Source organism: Maniola jurtina, chromosome 14, assembly GCF_905333055.1.
Source record: "Maniola jurtina chromosome 14, ilManJurt1.1, whole genome shotgun sequence".
Classification (NCBI taxonomy): Eukaryota; Metazoa; Arthropoda; class Insecta; order Lepidoptera; family Nymphalidae; genus Maniola; species Maniola jurtina.
Genome location: NC_060042.1, coordinates 14452762 through 14472720, shown reverse-complemented (window position 1 = coordinate 14472720; position 19959 = coordinate 14452762). Strand labels below are relative to the sequence as shown.

Here is a 19959-nt window from a genome sequence, read left to right as displayed (position 1 = left end):
GTAAGCCATCGGCATTGTCCGCATTAGACGTAGTTTTGTTTGAGAGGTAAAGGCGTCCCTTATGTCATTCCATAACTCAGAGATCAAGTCCACAGTATCTCATTCAATAGCTCAATTAAGTATTTAATGAGTAGACACTAAAATAGTTCTGCACTCACTGGGAAATATTTTGTAGTGCAACTTATTGATGTACCTACTACTTAGGTACCTAATGTAGGTTATCGTTCAACAGCCGGCTCATAAGATGGTCGCTTCGCAACTTCGTAACTCTGGGCTGTTATTGAGAATTTCGAATATCCCAATAACATTTGTAGACTGACTGGGACTCAAACTTGAGACTTTATGATCCGCAGTGGAATAAGCTATTGTAGCCACTTGATTAACGAGGCAGAGGGGAGCGTCATTTAATTAACAACTAAACAAATGTTGCTTATTGGTTGCTTACATATCCGAGTCGGAAATATTACGAAGTCGGCCTTTCAATGAGAACTGGCTCAGAATAAGGTTCCTTTTAGGGCCAACGGAAACTTAAGCACCAAACGAAGCACTGCCAAAGTTTAATAACCCCGATTACTATACCACAATAATCTATATCACAATAATCTATTTCACAGTTAATTAAGTAGCCCAAAATGACATGATGACGAAATGTGGTCACCCAGACTCCACAATGTTATGTATCATTACCCCCTGCCTCTAAAGTGTGACTTTTATAAAACAAGAAGCCAGAGTTTTGCGAAGGAGATCCTAAATGAAGTGAGCCTACGAAGTACGAGACCGAGTGGAGCGAAGGAGGAAGGTGGCGACTAGCGAGCGAAGCGAGCAGGTAACATCCGTAGCGAAATGAAAATCAAGTAGGTAAGTACCTAAGTACATAAGTATTTATGTGCATTAGAGAATATTAGCTCATTTCAAATAGAAAGTCAGTGAGTCAACAACTTAGTTACCTAACTAAATAAATATTATTACTATTTTAACATATTCTGATTATGTAAAGAAATGTGAAGTTTTTCTCCTGTCCTAAACAGATGGAGCCTTAACAATAATCTCTCTTCTATAATGTCAACATATTAAAAGGCGATAATACCACCACCACCACTACCACTTCAACTGTGAGCAGTTTAAACATAGATATGAGTTTAAATTATGGCTCAGAGCTACACATATTAGTAAGTCGTCGGTAGGAATGTTCTTACTTGAAATTATAGCCTTTTGGATCTACACGTGTCAAAAATTACAATGATAATAACAAATTGACAGCATGTTCCCACCCCATGTCTCGAGTAATGAGTGGCCGATGTATCGGACGGACAGACACCAACTACAGTAATTGACAGGTAATGCTTTGTTTCCGCCGCGCGGCCGCGGCCGCTAATGACAAGGTTTAGGTCTGCCATTAATCGTCGACGTACAATGTCGGAATGATCCGCGAATTCTGCTGAGAAGCCGACATTTGTCGATGGAGTTTGTTTCTTGCTGTTTTTGTACTGACTGCTAACATCGTTCTTCACTGTCAACTGTCAAGTTAGTAGTTACATCTAATTTGGATAGCTGCCGACTCATCGAATCTAGGCAAATTAATGTGAGATTCGCACTGTTATAGTTAGTATAGTTAATAGTTTGGAAAGTAGCATGACATGGAGAAAAATATTGCACTGACATCAACTGGAATGCCAATCACATCATCATGATCAACCTATTCACTAACGAGCACGGATCTCCTCTCAGAATCATAAGGGTAGGTCATAGTCCACCACGCTGGTGAAGTGCATATTGGCAGTCTCCACACTCCTTTGAGAACATAATGGAGAACTCTCAGGCATGCAGGAAGTAGGAACGTTTTCCTTCGTCGATATTTTAATTGCTTCAAACGCTCATAACTCTGAAAAGTTAGTCCCGAACAGGACCACTATATATTTGGAAGGGAAAAGGGAATAGTTTATCACTTTTAGTACCTAGTAAAAATTAAACATGGCTATAAATATTCTTTGAAACAAGTTAAAGTTGAAAACTAAAACCCGACTACGATCGTCTTATTAATGAACGCTAAAATATTATAGTAAAATTGTTTTTCTGTCGCTTGTTATACTTTAATGTTGTAGTACATTTATATTTATGAACTCGAAATTTTCTCCTCTTTCATTTGACATCCCTCTCGATACAATAGTAAAAAAAAAAAATCGGGGACCCCTACTTTTTTGATGTAACATCTGTTAGGTCAATTTTTTTCATATAAAAAGTAGCCTTTGTCACCCGGACCTTTACGACGAATCGATTGACACCTCATTCATCAAAATCAGCCCAGTAGTTTAGGCGCTACGGTGGACCACACAGAATCAGGGTGGAACACACATGTATACATACATAGACTGCTAAAATCATAACCCTTCCTTGTCGCAATCGGGTAAAAAAAGATTGTTACCAAGACATGTCATAGAGCTGTATGTTTCACGATAACGAATAGAAACGTCACAAACGAGAGGTTGCAAAACGTAACTTTCCACGCTACGGCACGTGCGCGGTGCGTCGCGCCTTCAGGAATTTTCCCGCGAGTGAAAAAATGCGTGAACGCAGCGCTCAGGCATCTGTTACGTGCAATAACTGTGCGGCTTTTTGTTATCGCTGAATTTCAAACGAATAACGTAACTAGGTTCATGCCTGTTATGTCGTCATCGTACTTAGAAACTTGAATACCAATTATATTCGTGCCATATTATTATTGGTAGTAGTTATGAGGTAATTGTGCTAGAGTGTCTGTCTGTTAGCTCTCTGTATCACCTATTCTTCTGTGCCTTGTTTTCAAGATCGCTCGATATTTGCTACTAGAGTATTTTGAATTACGATATTTTAATATCCAGACGTTTTGCTTCTAGGGCCATTTAGCGTTCATGTCTATTTAGTTGTTATGACGTCCGAATATCAAGACGTTATGGCGATATCGTCATTTTGTCATGTGGTCATTCTGATAGGCACCCCTTGAATCACTGCACTGGGCCAATCTTGAAGAAATGTCTCATAAGATAAACATTTTAGCATTCTATAGTAACCGAATTCAAAAACTGCCCAAGCTTATAATTTTTTTTTCATATTTAAAAATGGCGCCGTACAGCTGCCATTTTGTTTTTTTTTAATTCATAGTTGTCACTCGGGTGATTTAAGGATTCTAACGATATCTTTGTTCAGGTATTCAGAAGTCATTATGTACCCTGAAAACGTTCTCCTTTTTATGAGCATCGTGTAAAAAGTTGTTTCAGCAAAATACCGATACTGAATAGATAAGAGACAACAGAGTGTTTTCAGCGTTTTTTCCCGTCGAACCTTAAACTTGGTTTGCATCAAATCGGAAGCGTGTCGTGACCTCAGCTGCTGGTATCGGCTGGTATTCTTGAGATGAAACAATAAACCCGCGTTATTATTCGCCAGCCTCAGCTGGGTATTGTCTTCTAACAATGTCCACAAATGCCTGTGAGCTAGTACGAGTTAGCACTTCTCGACAACGCTGATAGATTTCGAGTATCGAAATATATAACATCGATGTACCTACATTTAACGCCAGCACAGCGCGAGCGGTGATTTTTTTTAGCAGATAAAAATCTGTATTAGTGAATTTATTATGATATAAAACCAAGGTATTTTAGGTTATTGTCATCATCTCAATCCATCGGCGGCACATTAAGCAAAATTCTCGGCTTACATAGAATGAGAAGAGCTATGAGCATAGTTCACCAGGTTGGCAAAATGCGGATCGGCAGATTTTATACATCTTTGAGAACGTTATGGAAAACTATAATTAAGTATTATCATAACTCTAAGAGATGCATGTTTTCTCACGATGTTTTCTCTTATCATAAGTGATATTTAATTGCTTAAAGTTGAAACTCCCATAACTCCGAAAAGTTAGAGATGCGTGCTCGGCATCGGAATCCCTTGAATAAGACCTCTTGAATAAGAGGTCCATTTTAATCTGACTTTATCACAGCTAAACTAGTTTGGTGAACGCTACAGTGTTTCGATAGTCGAAATCTACTTGCCTCGTGCTAAGGGTAGAGTCGAGTCGCCGAGACGCAAGAGGCAGTGAAAGAGCCACTATGCTCTCTGTTTAACATTAATTATACAATCTAAAGAATGCAGTAACAAAGCTATAGCTGCTCTTTCATCTCATGAAAAGGTTTCTATAGCGCATTGTGTTATTCACTTCATATAGGACTCGTAAGTACAAGTAGGTAAGTAATGGGTATGCATAAACTCCGTAAATAAACTTCACTTTATTAACCCCCGACCCAAAAAGAGGGGTGTTATAAGTTTGACGTGTGTATCTGTGTATCTGTCTGTGGCATCGGAGCTCCTAAACGAATGAACCGATTTTAATTTAGTTTTTTTTTTGTTTGAAAGGTGGCTGTATCGAGAGTGTTCTATAATCCCAGATAATCGGTTCACCCGTTTGAAAGTTATAAGCTCTTTTCTAGTTACTGTAACCTTCACTAGTCGGGGGTGTTATAAATTTTTAATTTACACTTTTCTTTCTTGATAACTATTCGTACCTGATTGTGATTTATTGCGATTTTATTTTATTTTATTGAAATGTAATAAAAAAATCTATCTATCTAACTACCTAAGTTATCATCCTTGATATGATTGAGAAGAATGAAAGAGATTCTAAGAGATTTTTAAAGAGATTCTAATGCGACTGCCATCTTGTTGCTATAAAGGTTCGATCCTTATAGTAGTGTAGGATAAATACCTGGATTTAGGCAGGATAGGTCACCGGATGGTCTGAAGTCTTCCCTTTCTCGTATTCCGTGGATAGTTTCTTCGAAGCACAGATTCGCAGAACACTTCACTTAATTTTAAAGTTTGTGTGATTTAACTTATTTATTTAGCGTAGCGTTTTTACAGTTTAATAGCGGGTTTTTGCGTGATTAATTTAGCGTTATATGAGTTTTTTACACAAGCGGCGCGTGGCGTTTTGTACAGCGGGCGTCACGCAGTTAGCGGGTTTCAGACTCGACGTGCGTAAACGCCGGTTCAAAGGTAACTGACAGGAGCGGGGTGTGAGAGCGGGTAATAGGATGGAATTTTATGTGTGCGTGAGTGTTTGTATGTGTGTATGTATGATAGCGTAATTAAATATATAATAATAACTTAAGCAACTAGAAGGCGCTTACAACTTCCCCCGCCTAGAGGTAAGTCCTCTAAACAGAACGAATTGCAAGAGAGAGATAAAAATTATAGCGTTTAAAGCGGTTAAATAGAGTTAATAGCGTTAATAGCAGCCTATTGAGAAGGTAGAGGGCATATCCGAACTACAGGTCTGATGTAGCTTCCGGAACGCGTTCTAACTTTGACTGCTCGAATTATACTGTCTTTCCCTGGATAGAGTTCTTCTATAACTCCTAGAGGCCAGCAAAGAGGATGAACGTTGGAGTCTTTGATTACAACAACAGCTCCAAGACTCACAGGGTTGGATGGAGTATTCCACTTTTGTCTGTGTTGTAAAGAAGTCAAATATTCTTGGCTCCAGCGTTTCCAGAAAGAACAAGTAATTTTAGTTAACAATTGATAGCGGGATAAGCGGCTGTCGGGAATATCCGTTAAATCTTCGACAGGTAAATATTTTGCGGGAGTGAGATTGAGAAAATGATTGGGCGTAAGTGCGGAAAGATCTGACGGATCAGAGCTTAAAATACATAATGGTCTACTATTTAATAAGTTTTCGATTTGAATTATAATTGTATTTAATTCTTCATAAGTAAGGATTTGTGTCCCTACTACCTTGTATAAATGCGTTTTTACACAGCGAACGTTAATTTCGCTAAGACCATTAAAATGCGGGCCGTAAGGCGGGCTATGTTTAAATTGAATACGATGTTCTGCGAGGCGATTTTCAATGAAATTTTTATGAGCATTGGACTGTATGAGAGTGTAAAGTTCATCTAATTTGCGTTTAGCTCCAAAAAATGTAGTAGCTCCATCGCTGTATATTAGACTTACAGGGCCTTTGCGTGCGCTTAGTCTCAAAAAAGCTGCAAGAAATAAGTCAGAACTAAGATCTGAGACTAATTCTAGGTGTACTGCCTTGGTAGTCATGCATGTAAATATGCAGACGTACGCTTTATGACTTTTAATACCTCGGCGGCGAATGTGAGTTACAAAGAAAGGTCCCATGTAGTCCACAGCGGTGTGAACGAAGGCTTTAACTTGCGCTACTCTAAAAGCGGGTAACTCTCCCATTTGTGGAAAAGTAGATTGAGGGTTGGTGCGAAAACAAATATTGCATTTGTGTACACGTTGTCGAACCAAGTTTCTGGCAGCAATGATCCAGAACTTCTGTCTGAGTAAAGCGAGTAATAACGCGGGTCCTGTATGCAAATTAGTGATATGATAATAATCAACTATTAGTTGAGTGATGCGGTCTTTAGAAGGTAAGATTATTGGATGTTTTTGACCAAAATTTAATTGCGAATTGCTTAAACGACCACCAACTCTGATGATGTCGTCTGCGAGAAATGGGTTAAGTTTTAAGATCGATTTCGAGCAAGGTTTATTATTTTTGAGAGCGTGAATATCTTGAGAAAAATGTTTATTTTGAACATAGCGAATTATATAAGTTTCTGCAAAATCTAGATCTGAAACTGTAATAGAACCGCGTGATTTTAAGCGTTTGGAGAATCTTAACATGTAAACAATGGTGCGCAATAATTTAGACCAGCTAGAAGAGCGTTCGGCTAAGATATCAATCGGATGTTGAGTGTCGGAAACAGAAGTTTCAACTGCTAGAACAGTAATTTTTGCTTCTTCAAAATTTTCATTATGAGCGTTTACTTGAAAAGGCGTTATAGGCCATCGCGATATAGGATGCGTTGTCCACTGAGGAGCGTTAAACCAAAGTTTGCGTTCTAATAATTCTTTCGGCGTGACTGGACGAGATATAATGTCCGCAGGATTTTCGCGTCCTTTTATATGATACCAATGTTCAGCAGATAACTTTGAATTAATTTCGGTAATCCTATTGGCAACGAATGTATGGTATTTATATGCGGGAGAATGCAGCCATGAAAGAGCTACTGTAGAGTCCGAAAATGCGTAAATGTTATTTATTTTGCAGCGCTTGCTAAGAGTTTCACGTATCAAATCAATTAAACTGGCTAATAGAAGAGATGCGCAAAGCTCGAGTCGAGCGAGTGATGTTTTCTTAAGCGGTGCGACTCTAGATTTTGAAGCGAGCAAATGAATAGATCCAGAAGAATGTTCATCTGAACTTACGCGTATGTAAACGGCGGCTCCATAGCATTTTTCACTAGCGTCAGAAAAACCTATGAGCGTTACATGGGATTCAGAGTTCATACCTACGTAGCGTGGAATTTTGATTTGTTCTAAATGTGGTAATTCATTACAAAATTGTTCAAACTGTTGAGCGATTGAGCTGGGTACTGGAGTATCCCAGTCGAGATTTAATTTCCAACATTCTTGGACGAGAAGTTTCATAAAAGCGGTAACAGGACCTATTAGACCGATTGGATCGAACAGGCGCGCGGTAATCGAAAGAATTAAGCGTTTTGTATAATCGCGTGGACTTTCCTTAGCGTTGGTTTTAAAAGTAAAAGTATCGAGTTTAGGATGCCATTGCATGCCTACTATTTTTGTAACGTCTTGAGCATCTGAATCAAAATTAATTGCGTGCGGATTTTTATGAGAGCTAGGAACTTCATTTAGAAATTTAGTGTCATTGGAGATCCATTTGGTTAAATTGAAACCACCTGAGTTGAACATATCGACCATTTCATGATAAGTTTCTTTGGCTTTCTCAAAACCATCGATTGAGTTCATGTAATCGTCCATGTACATGTGATGAGTAGCTTCATTAGCTGCGAGCGGGTACCTATCAATACTGTCTTCAGCTAGCTGACGCACGACTCTCATGGCGAGATAAGGTGAACTAGATACTCCAAATGATACTACGGTGAAGTTATAAGTGTCAATAGATTGATCAGTGTCAAATCTAAAAAGAATTCTTTGAAAAGCGTGATGCGCGGGCGTTAAATTTAATTGAAAATAATGTTTTTCAATATCTGCGGTTACTGCGATTGAGAATAAGCGTAAATTTATTAAGAGTTCAAATATGTTATTTTGTAAGTTAGGACCTACATATAATAAATCGTTAAGCGATTTTCCGGAGGTAGTTCGACTTGAAGCGTTTAGAACGATACGAGTTTTCGAAGTCTGCTTATCAGGGCGATAAACAGCTCTGTGCGGAATATAATAACAATTTATATCGCGTGAAGGGTTGTCTACTTTCGTAAGATAACCTTTGTCTATGTATGACTGAATGGTTGCGTTATAATCTTTACGAAGAGCGGGATTAGCGTTTAATTTCTTCTCTAATTGAAGAAAGCGGAGTTTGGCGATCGAGTATGAGTCACCGAGTTTAGCGGGATCATCTTTAAAGGGTAAGTGAACAGTATATCGGCCTGTTTCATCGCGTGAGTAAGTATCTTTAAAGATGCGTTCACATGCTTCATCATCAGGGCTTATGTGAATTTTATTAGGTACATTTTCTAATGACCAAAAGCGTTCAGTAATTTCATCAAGTGACGGAGAGTCTGTGTGACATAAAAAAGTTTTAAAATCGTTGTAGCGGTGAGTCGAGTTGTGAGCTGCGCAGTCTGCTCTCCCCATCAGTATGTAGCCTAGCGTGCTTTGAACCGCGACTACAGACGAACGAGGCGAGACCACTCTGTCACACCCAAGCAAGAAGGGGAACAGTTCATTACCGATTAGGCAATCGATCGGCCCTGGAGTATGATAATCGTCGTCAGCCAATGGCAATGCGTGTAAATGAGTTAACTGGGAAACATCGATACGAGCGTTTGGTAAGTGGTCGGTAATTGTGTCTATCACCCTAGCGGTAATAGTATAAGAACAGCGTGAGTCAAAGCGAGAGTAAATTTTAAATGTTACGAATCCCAGGGATGTGCTTTCTGTTTGACCAATGCCTTTTACAACTGACGGAGCGAATTTAATTTTCATATTTAAGCGTTGGCAACATTCTTTTGAAATAAAATTAGTCATTGAACCTGTATCTAAAAATAAACGGATAGCGTATTGCGTATTGTTACTACATACATTTACTTTCGCGGTAGGTAAAAGTACAGTTGTATCTTTCGAGTAATTGCGTGAAGAGGTAGTCACTGAAAGTGCTAATTCTGTAGGATTACTTGGCGGAGCGTGAGGTGCGGGTAGCGGTGCTGTAATCTTTGGTAAATCGCTAGATTTATCATTCTGCGGTGGCATCTGTATCGGAGTGTTACTGTTGTTAGCACCATAGCGGTTCAGTGAGTAAGCGGTGGCATGTGACTGTGAGGTCCCGGGTTCATACCTAGGCTTAGAAAAAGAGCTACATAACAGACTGTGATGTGAGCTAGACGCACAATTCCCACATCGACCCTGGCTCTTACAGCGGAATTTTAAATGAAATCCTAGACAGAACTCACAAAATCTATTTTTTCTCACTATGTCTAGCTTAGTTTTAGCGTCTTGGTTTTTAAAAACCTCACACTTGTAAAGCGGGTGAGCGTCTTGATTTTTACAGATTAAGCACTTACGTTGAGTATTTTGAGAATTTAAATTATAATTATTGTTGTTGCTGACTGTAGTAGTATAAGTCTGAGTTTGCGATTTAGGTTTATATGAATTAGGTTTTTTATTTGGAGTGTGAGTATTAACTTGAGCGGAGCGTAAAGTTTGTATTTTTAATTGTTCTTTTAGAAAGTTATTTAAATCGGAAAAAGTAGGTATTTTAATGTGTTTATGATTTTGTTCAAATAATGAGACAACATCTTTACTTAACTTTGAGAGTGCAATGTGCGTAATCATAAAGTCTGATAAATCTGGTATTTCTAGGCGTTGCAATGCCGCTTGCGCGGAGCAAAATTGATCAACAAAAGATTCGAGCGGTTGATTTTGTTTGCAATTTAAAATCGTATCTATGTATTGAGTAGCTTGCACTCTAGTATCTTGATATTTCTCTAATAATGCGTTCCATATAATAACATAATTCTCAGAGGTGGGTGGTATACCAGAACAAACCAAAAGCGCCTTATCAGTTAAGCAACTAACTAAGTATTGGACTTTCTGTACATCAGTGAGTCTATTGTTGTTATGGATTAAGTTCAAAAAGTTTTCATAAAAGACAGTCCATTTTGACGGACAGCCGTCAAATGTTTTTAAATTCAGCGGAGGTAATTTTTTATTTAACAAACTGTATTGGTTGTCAAACTGTGACACCGCAGATTCACTTTTAATTTCATTTAGAGTATATTGAATTTGACAGTATAATGTGTCAAATGCGCCTAGTGGGGCATAGTTCGGCGTATAAAGAGGGTCATGTTTCAAATAGGCTGAAATTAAATCGTCTATAACTATTGCGAAATCTTGACGTAATTTCTCTAAACTTTGAACGCGAGACAAGAAATTCGTTTTGTTCACAGGATCACTCACCTTCAGACTTAAATCATATATTTGTTGAATTGATAAAAACAAGAATTCTTTCTTAGCCTCTAATCTAACAATGGTTTCGTTAGATTTCGACATTCTGATATCTGATATGCGATAATAAACGTTATTTCGAGTGAATAAGACTCAATACGTGCGAATAATTATTGCGGTATAATTTTTATAATGAGTTAGTTGTAGGTAGATATAAAAAGTTTTAATCTTTAAATATTGAAAAATATACATAAATAATTATATATAATGCGTTAATATAATGTAATGCGTGGATCTAAACATAAATATGCGTAATTATACAAGATTTTTGTATATTTTTGTTAGCGGCGGTACCTATGTTCCGAACGTAATTCTATTGCAATGAATATTGAAATATACAATAAATAGCGTGTTTAGTGTTGAATTGTATATGAATACGATTCTAGGAAGAGAAATTGGATCCGGTTCGAAGGACCAGAGAAATTGTAGGATAAATACCTGGATTTAGGCAGGATAGGTCACCGGATGGTCTGAAGTCTTCCCTTTCTCGTATTCCGTGGATAGTTTCTTCGAAGCACAGATTCGCAGAACACTTCACTTAATTTTAAAGTTTGTGTGATTTAACTTATTTATTTAGCGTAGCGTTTTTACAGTTTAATAGCGGGTTTTTGCGTGATTAATTTAGCGTTATATGAGTTTTTTACACAAGCGGCGCGTGGCGTTTTGTACAGCGGGCGTCACGCAGTTAGCGGGTTTCAGACTCGACGTGCGTAAACGCCGGTTCAAAGGTAACTGACAGGAGCGGGGTGTGAGAGCGGGTAATAGGATGGAATTTTATGTGTGCGTGAGTGTTTGTATGTGTGTATGTATGATAGCGTAATTAAATATATAATAATAACTTAAGCAACTAGAAGGCGCTTACAAGTAGTAGTTGCTGTAAAACTGAAGTTAGTTGCGCGCATTATTTAAGATGCTGTGGAAGAATACTTGTATTGATATGTATAGGTAATCGACATCAGCGTTTGAGGAAGTCACGCGTTTAGACGGTCTGAACTAAAATTGGAAACGTCCGCGTCCCGTCGCTCGATCGTCGCTTTCTCTTGGGTTTCCACAATACTACCGTTTTCCCAGGATTTTTATCTTCATAAAATGTACTATTTAATATTCTTCTCATCGAATAAAAAAGTAAGTCTGACCGTTATGTCTACACGAGATCAACAGTCTTATATTTATGAAGAAGAAGATTAAGGAGGCAGCCCTCATACGTCAAGACTATCATATGAAAAGATGGATTTAAACTGGCAATTCTCGCGGGTAGGTAAGGTTGCCATTAGTTGCCAGGTGTTTGACTCCTTAGCAATACAGTTTTGCTTTCCATTTTCTGAAGATCTTACCTAGCTGAAGTATGCCCATGATGAGCTCGACGCACCCGCTGAGGAAGGACAGCAGCACGGCGAACTCGGGCCCCAGGCCGTGCAGGTTCTCGCGCGTGAGGATGGCGGCGATGGCGGTGGGGCCGATGGCGGAGTCCTTCACGGAGCCGAACACGGTGTACACGAAGCACGCCATGAACGAGGAGTACAGGCCGTACTGCGGCGGCAGCCCCGCCACGCCCGCGTACGCGATCGCCTGCGGGATCACCGTCAGCCCCACCGTTATTCCTGCCGACAATATCATTGCGGAGTCAATTCCTCTGGTGAACAGATAAAATAATTATTTATATTTTAAAAGTATAACTGACTGATTGAACGCACAGGCAGCCAGCTCTCAAATTCAAATTCAAATTCAATGATTTATTCAATAAAATGTAGGTACAATATGTTGGAATAATGTCTGATGAGCCTTATACATTTTACCACTATAACTGGTGTTACTGGTGGTCAAAGCTTGGGATTGATTTTCTGAAGTATTATTTTATTGGTACCTAGATCGTAATTATTCACAACTGTGTCAAATCTGAACCGAGATTAACATTATTGTTTTTTTTTTAACTTGAAAGAAAGGGCTGTCTAATTAAGCACCTACTATTTAAAAGTGATTATCTGGTGAATATTATTGGAGATGAAAAATGGATTGTGAGTACACCCAGCGGATAAGAGTAAATGCTTGCCCTCGTTCAGTTAGCAACAGCCAGTAGATAGACTTTCAATCACACAATTCAAAAAAATTTAAATACAAAATATTTTTATTCAATTAAACTTTTACAAGTGCTTTTGAATCGTCACATCGTCACATAATATAACAAATTGAGGTCAGTTTCTTATTTTTAATTTGATTTCAAGTAAAAGCCCTTGAATGTTCCAAATTTTACATGTCAGGGTTCTTAGCTCATTAACCATTTGCCAACTGAGCAAAATACGTGACTAACAATAATATCTAATTTCAATATTTTACTAGTTCATTCCGCAGATCTGTCGACAACAAAGAGTCTAGACTCTGGATCTAGGCCAGGTCTTACAAAACACCTGAAAATTAGACAGAAGTCACACTAAATTAAATATCTTTAATTTCATGCTCGAGCAAAGCTACATTTTTTGAGAAATTCAATGCTTATTCAACTATGTAGGGTCGTTATCCTATCCTCTAGTGTAAGTGTATTTAAATAATATGCTCAAATGCCATGTGCTAAGAATCCTATAGTGTCGCCTTTCTTTATATTACATATTCATGGCTATTGCATTAACCATTATGACTGAAACCTCAACCAACGAGCTTTTTAAAGTAGCGAGCAAATAAGTAGGCGGAAGATGTGTGATTAATCACATCAGAGAAGTTACTAATGCGTTGCAAGCATTTTAGGAATTTGTTGACATATAATAATCCATATGAATTATGATATAAACCGCTAATAAAAGTAGTTGATTCCACAATATTCCTACATGTTTTGTAATTTGTGCGCGGGAAATACGAGCTGGCAAAACGGCTTACCGAAGTATGTACTTCGAAAGTATACCTTAGGCATCCAGGTAGGTACACTTATGGCTGTTTGTCTGTACAGTCTTGTTTACTAAGCACCTACTAATAATGTGTTACTACTACTAATAATAGGAGTCAGTAACTGCGTTTCTTGTCAGCCGGGCCTTTTTCAGTAGAAATAGAATGTGTTTCCCGAACCGGGTGGTAGAGCCGGGAGCAAGATACGCTTGGGGCAAAAGCCATAAGTAATATTGGCTTACTACAGGCTTATTGGAGAGAGAGAGCAAATACTATAGGTAGGTATAGGTACTTGATTAAATTGATAACATAAAATACTAAATGGCACTGAAGTACATCGAATCGTGGAGATAAGTAAACGATCAGCGAAGCGTGTCGCGCACGCGTCTGTGCCGACTCAGGCGCAATACAATAAATACTTCATTTACTTCTGGTGCTATTGTGTGGTCTATATATGTTTTGAAAATTTTAAATTATCTGCCGGAAAATGAACTTCCTCTAAACGTGCGAAAAGTAAATTGTTCAGATATGGAAGATAATCACAAAAAAACATCATGAATATTGTCGGCTGTCGCTCATAAACTTTTTGTCAAAGTTTTTGTACCACATTCAAGCGGTTTGGTTTTTCTGCTGATTAATCAACACTTACTTAGATGTATAGAAAAACACGTTGATTCGACGCTGAACGAGTACTTTTTAATCAAGTAATGATGATTTTCTTTGATCCCTTCGTTTTCTAATTTAAGCTCATCCTTGGATAAGTTTGACACGTTCTTTATTGACTTCTTTTACTTTTTAACTTTATGACCACTGCAAGTAATTTTTATAAATTCATAGCTTACATTTCCCTTTATTTGTTACTTCATAAGCGTTTATGATTGTATGTCAAGTGGATGCTTTTCTAGAAGTCTAGATAGGAAGTTATTCCATGTCTTTATGTATAAGTCAGGTATAAGCCAATTGAAGTGACCTAGCAAACATCATGTATGTTTGCTAGGTCATATAAGTTTGCTTGTCAGCTTTTAACAGCATTTACTTATTCAAATGTCTAGTCAAGTAGACGTTGGTGCTGGACAGACTTATGCAAAGCAAAGCATCGAGCACCTATGCCTTTTGAAGCTTTCATCTTTATTGATAGATACTTAGTTGGGTTTTAAAGTTTTTTTGATCCATTTGATTTTGGTGTATTTAGACTGGCTTAACGAATTAGAAACGATGAAGTTAAGCATGACTCTGTAATGCTATATAGGGATACAAAGTAAAGTGAGGAAATAGATTAATCTCTAAAGCACACTTTGAAATATCGCTTTCCATTTGTTAGCTACTCCAAAAAGTTGGAGGCTCGGATTCAAATTCTCGACCCCCAATTAGAACGCTGACGTTTTAACCACTAGGCTATATCCGTAATTTTTCGGAGTTACGTGCGTTTTATGAAATTAAATAAGAAAAGATCGTGAGGAAACCTGCATACCTAAGAGTTCTCTAAAGTGTTTTCAAAGGTGTGTGAAGTCTGCCAATCCGTACTCCCTTTGAGAAGCGATGGGTTGATGATGATGAAGATAATACCTGATTTTTTTGGTCGACCCCGGAACAGTCGGTTGACGCGAGATAGGCGTGAATGGCATCCATGGGAGGCTGAGATCCTCTTGTGCAAGTATAAATAGTTCGGTATACCTGCTATGATATCCGCTAGTCCGCTTCGAAAGGAGTAGTTGGGCAGCCAGGCGAGGATGGGTATCCTTCGCAGCAGCGTCTTCTTGGAGCAGCAGGCCCGCAGCCGCCGCGCCGCGTCGCTCTTCCACTTGCTTTTCTTGCTTGTGGAGGGGTAGGGGGGGTAGCCTCCGTTGGACACTGCAACAACAAACTATTTTAATATCATTTATCGTCATCATCATCAGCAGCCCATCGCCAGCTCACTACTAAGCACGGGTCTCCTCTCAGAATGAGAAGGGTTGAAAACAAGTGATGCTTTAGTGGTGAACGGTGAAAGAAACATCATTTCATTGCTTAAAACGCACATACTCGTAACTGCGAAAAGTTAGTTGTACAAGATCAATGATCGCTTGCAAGGTATTCCGTACCTAAAAACTTGTATATCTTATAGTAGGTATTCTTAGATATTGTAGATCTTAAAATATTCTTAGATGAATGCTAATGATACAAGTTAATAAACCTACCTACATCATCCTACATGTAATAAATTATGCTTAGGTACAAACATTGCAAAGACAAATTAACCTGACAAATTAAAAAAAAAAAAAACAAATAAAAACAAATTCTGATTATGCCTTTAATTAATAATTAATTAAAGGCATACTTAATGAATAATTAAAGGCATAATCAAAAGTGGCACCTTTAGTTAGGCGACCTACTAAAATCTAGATCACTAAATTGATCTTGAATACAAATAATACTGCAGCTCCGAGGTAACCGAGCTCTACTTGTATTATTATCTTTACATTGAAAATGTCTTAGCTTGGTCTAAAAATAAAGTATTTTTAAATCAAGCCGGAAAGAAGGAATTAGGAAGTATGACAAAAATAATATTCTATCTACCTACTGCCAAAAAAGACCCTTACTTATAATTGGATAACGCCGTAGGTATCAACGAACCAAAAGGCAACTAAGTAAATATTTAAGTGAAACCTACTTTAACCTTTTTATCGTGTGGGGTGGCGTATTACAAACGTTTCTATCACTATAATATCACACTAATATTATAAAGGCGAAAGTTTGTGTGTATGTGTGTGTGTTTATGTGTATGTTTGTTACTCCTTCACGCAAAAACTACTGGATGGATTGGGCTGAAATTTAGAATGGAGATAGATAATATCCTGGATTAACACAAAGGCTACTTTTTATCCAGGAAAATCAAAGAGTTCCTACGGGATTTTTAAAAACCTTCATCCACGGGAACGAAGTCGCGGGCATCAGCTAGTTATGCTATATGCAACAAATTAAGACTACAGAAATCTAAATCAGTTAAGTAATTTCCTTAAAAAAACACTAAATTCAATTCAATTCAACTCTTTATTTATTGCGAATATGGGTAAACAGTGGAGATGTTAATAAAAGGGTGCAGTCAAATTTTGCCAATTACCATGCAATCTGTTCTGATATAACACTTGTATAATACATGGTTTGGTAAAATTAGTCACATTAAGTAGGTACTTTGTCACAAAAAATATTAAAATAATAGTAACAAAATGCCAAAAATTAAAACTTTTCTAAGAGGTAATCATTAAGTATTTTTCTAAAACACTTACAGAATAGTCAGAGTGAACTAAAATAGTCAAGTCAAGTAAATTGTGGAGTTTACGTAAGCTAATAAATACGCTAGGGAATCGCGGTAAATTAATATTATTGAGACATCCTTTGACAGGTGGTTTTATAACGTCAACTATTGGAACAGCTGTTTGAATCCATTGTTGGTAATTCAAAGCATAGCTACGCCAATTACATGGAATAATTAACGATATCAATATTATGTGAATATTAATCAATCGGATTTTTGTTTTCTGAAACGTAGTGCATACCTAAGTATGTAAAATTCGCGACAGGTCGGCAAATATTAGATGAATGATTTTATAGTTACACTAGATGATGCCCGTGACTTTGTCTGCGTGGATTTAGGTTTTTAAAAATCCCGTAGGATGTCAGTTTCCTGGACGCAAGCTACCTATGAATTCTGAACCCATATAAATCGGTTAAACGCATGGAACTTTAAGAATCCCGTGGGAACTGTTTATTTTCCGGGATAAAAAGTAGCCTATGTCCATGCTCGGGATGTAAGCTAACTTGTACAAGTGTCATCAAAATCGGTTAAACTGTTGGCACGTGAAAAGCTAGCAGATAGACAGACACACTTTCGCATTTATAATATTAGTATGGATATGGATTTTAGCATTTTAATTTAATCTTATAGCGTTTCGATGTTTTACTAACGTTTGGGAATCGAGATATCCAAAGTCGTACTAAGCCTATTCTCACATGATAGGAGAAACCGCATACAACTTAGTTTTAAGTGCTGAAAGCGAAGTGAGATAGTGAAAAGATACGTACAAAGTCTGACTTGACTTTATGTTGCTTGGAACAGATCCAAAAAAAATAAAGGACGTAGAGATTGTATTGCAAAATCCGAGGTAAAACTTACCTTATTACTGTCTAAATTACAAACACGTTCAATCGTGGTTGATCTAATAAACCTTTCTTATAATTTTTAAAAAAATGCTTAAGATCTATGGTTTTCTATTTGAAAATACATTGCTTGCGTCGCATTAAGCCATAACGTGCTAGGTAGGTTTATCTTTTTAGTTTAAACTACTTAATTAGCTATAAATATAAAGTATAGCTATCTAGCCTTTAAAAAACGTAGGTAAATAGGTCAGTGATAGATTGAATGTGTTACTGGTTGACCGGTTGCAATTAACGCTGAACTTGTCACCACTGTGCGATACGGACTTTGCAGACACTGTGCCCTCAGTGTGCCTAGTGGGAGATTTTTAACCTATTCGATCGCGTAAAAGTTAACTGCGTTTTGTATGGAATTGAAACAGCGCCATCTTCTTGTCACTAGATGGCGCTGTTTCAATTCCATACAAAACGCAGTTCACTTTTACGCGATCGAATAGGTTAAAAATCTCCTACTAGGGACACAGTATAAGCACAGTTTTACGTAGTACATCGCAAAACTGGTACTTCTCATCAACGTTGATAGTATTCGAGAGTCGAAACACTTTAGCGTTTAGTTTGTACATATATTTACAGCCAGCGCTCGAAGCGAAATTAAAATCAATAGTACTGAATTTTTGGCTTTAAACCAAGGAGTATTAGGTCCATTTTACTTTGATGTTCTTTGTTTCGAGTATCAAATACTATCAAAATTGGTGACAAGTTAAATCTCGTACTGAGGGTACTATACAAGGACTAGTACAAGTTTGCACATTTCGACAACGTCATAGATTTCTAGTATCGAAACACGATACCGTCAGAGTTGATTGGATCTAAGTTAAGCGTACTCAGAAATCTCCATCCAGCAGCGTTCCAACCGAAATAAAAACCTGTCAAGTACGAGTTGGACGAAACTCACGAAAGATTCCGTACCATCGGCATCGTATAAGATAAAACACAAGTTTTTTTTGTTCTCTCTATCCCTTCTTAGATCTGCGATCAGTCCTTAGATTATAAACAAATTCGAGGTTCTGTACTTTTTTTTTTTGCAAGGTAGCCATTATGAAATTTTCGATCTTGGGTTTTTTATTAAGTTGCACCAATGATATTAGAAGAAAAAAGAGTTTTTCTTCTAATATCATTGAGTTGCACCTATTTGTTGTGATAGCGGTAATCGAAATACTTGTTGAACAATGGTATGGGACTTTTCGTGTGGGAGTCCAACTCGCATTTGGTGGGGTTTTAACTAAGCATGATAATAATAATCTATATCAATATGAGCTATCTTGCAAAAAAAAATTTTCGGTTACGATTTCGGATAGATTTCGAATATCCGATAGTTTCGCTCAGAGATATCCAGATTATCTAAATGATGTCTTTGACCCTCCGCCAGCTGCTAAGCTGCTGACACTCATGCGCAAGTAGGCGACACCGCCACCATGCATGAGTCAGCTTGCTTAGGTGTGCATTTGGTTTATGTAACGGTATTTACCTGTTATTCAATGAATACAGTAGGTAATATAGAAATCGAAGACTTAAGTAGGCAGTATAGCAGGTAGGTCAGGTTCGCGATATCTGCTGAACTTGTCACCATTGCGACATTTCGACCTTGATTGCAAGTGCGGCACACGTGGACCCGCATTACTGGCGCGGAGGTTGTGGTTATTAGCACATTTTTAGGGTTCCGTACCCAAAGCGTAAGAACGGAGCCTTATTTATGTCACTCTGCTGTCTGTGTGTCCGTCCGTCTGTGTGTCTGTCCGTCCGTGCATGTCGCAGGTCTCTAGCTCGTAGACGAAATGACGAAACCTGAAATTTTGGTGTTTGGCGTAAGACAACCCAAATATTGAACTAGAAATTCAATTAAAATATTTTTCAGGGGGCTCCCATACATGAAAAAAGAACCGAATTTTTCCTTTTCTAGCATGTGGGTATCATTGTTTAGAACTCATTGAGTAGAGTACAAATACATTTTTTTTAATCTTCAAAAATAAAGAAATCGGGGGCCATCAAAGTTGTCAGTTTAGACTATTTTTTTGACAGGGAATATCTTAAAAACTAAACTATACCTAAGTAATAATACTACATTTCGGTAGGTATATTATGTAGGTACATTGTACATATACTGTATGTAAATTTATTTCATACACACAAATTGTGTTGTCCATAATTATGTACGGAACCCTATAAAAGCGAGGTCCGACTCGCACTTGACCGGTTTTTATTTTTATTCAATGACAGTTAATAAACAACCTTTAACTGCTCTCTCCTGCTGCTCGATTACGGAACAGCTGTGCCAATCATTATCACAATCTCAATTCATCTGATTGGCTGTAAGAAATAAGAATGACGATGTCAGAAGATATGTTT

General features: G+C 37.8%; 1 protein-coding gene across 5 annotated transcripts in view; it reads right to left on the bottom strand.

Annotated features, from left to right (window-relative positions):
- Positions 1-19959, bottom strand: part of LOC123871574 (sodium-independent sulfate anion transporter-like) — a 48805-nt gene that overhangs the window by 17191 nt on the left and 11655 nt on the right. For all 5 annotated transcript variants that reach the window (XR_006797285.1, XR_006797286.1, XR_006797287.1 and 2 more), the window contains exons 2-3: positions 15094-15270; positions 11880-12146 (exon numbers count right to left, since the gene is read on the bottom strand). Coding sequence is in view for 1 of the 5 variants with exons in the window: in XM_045915445.1 (XP_045771401.1) it covers positions 11880-12146; positions 15094-15270 (444 nt within the window). In the remaining 4 variants the exon portion in view is untranslated. The remainder of the gene's footprint in view (positions 1-11879; positions 12147-15093; positions 15271-19959) is intronic.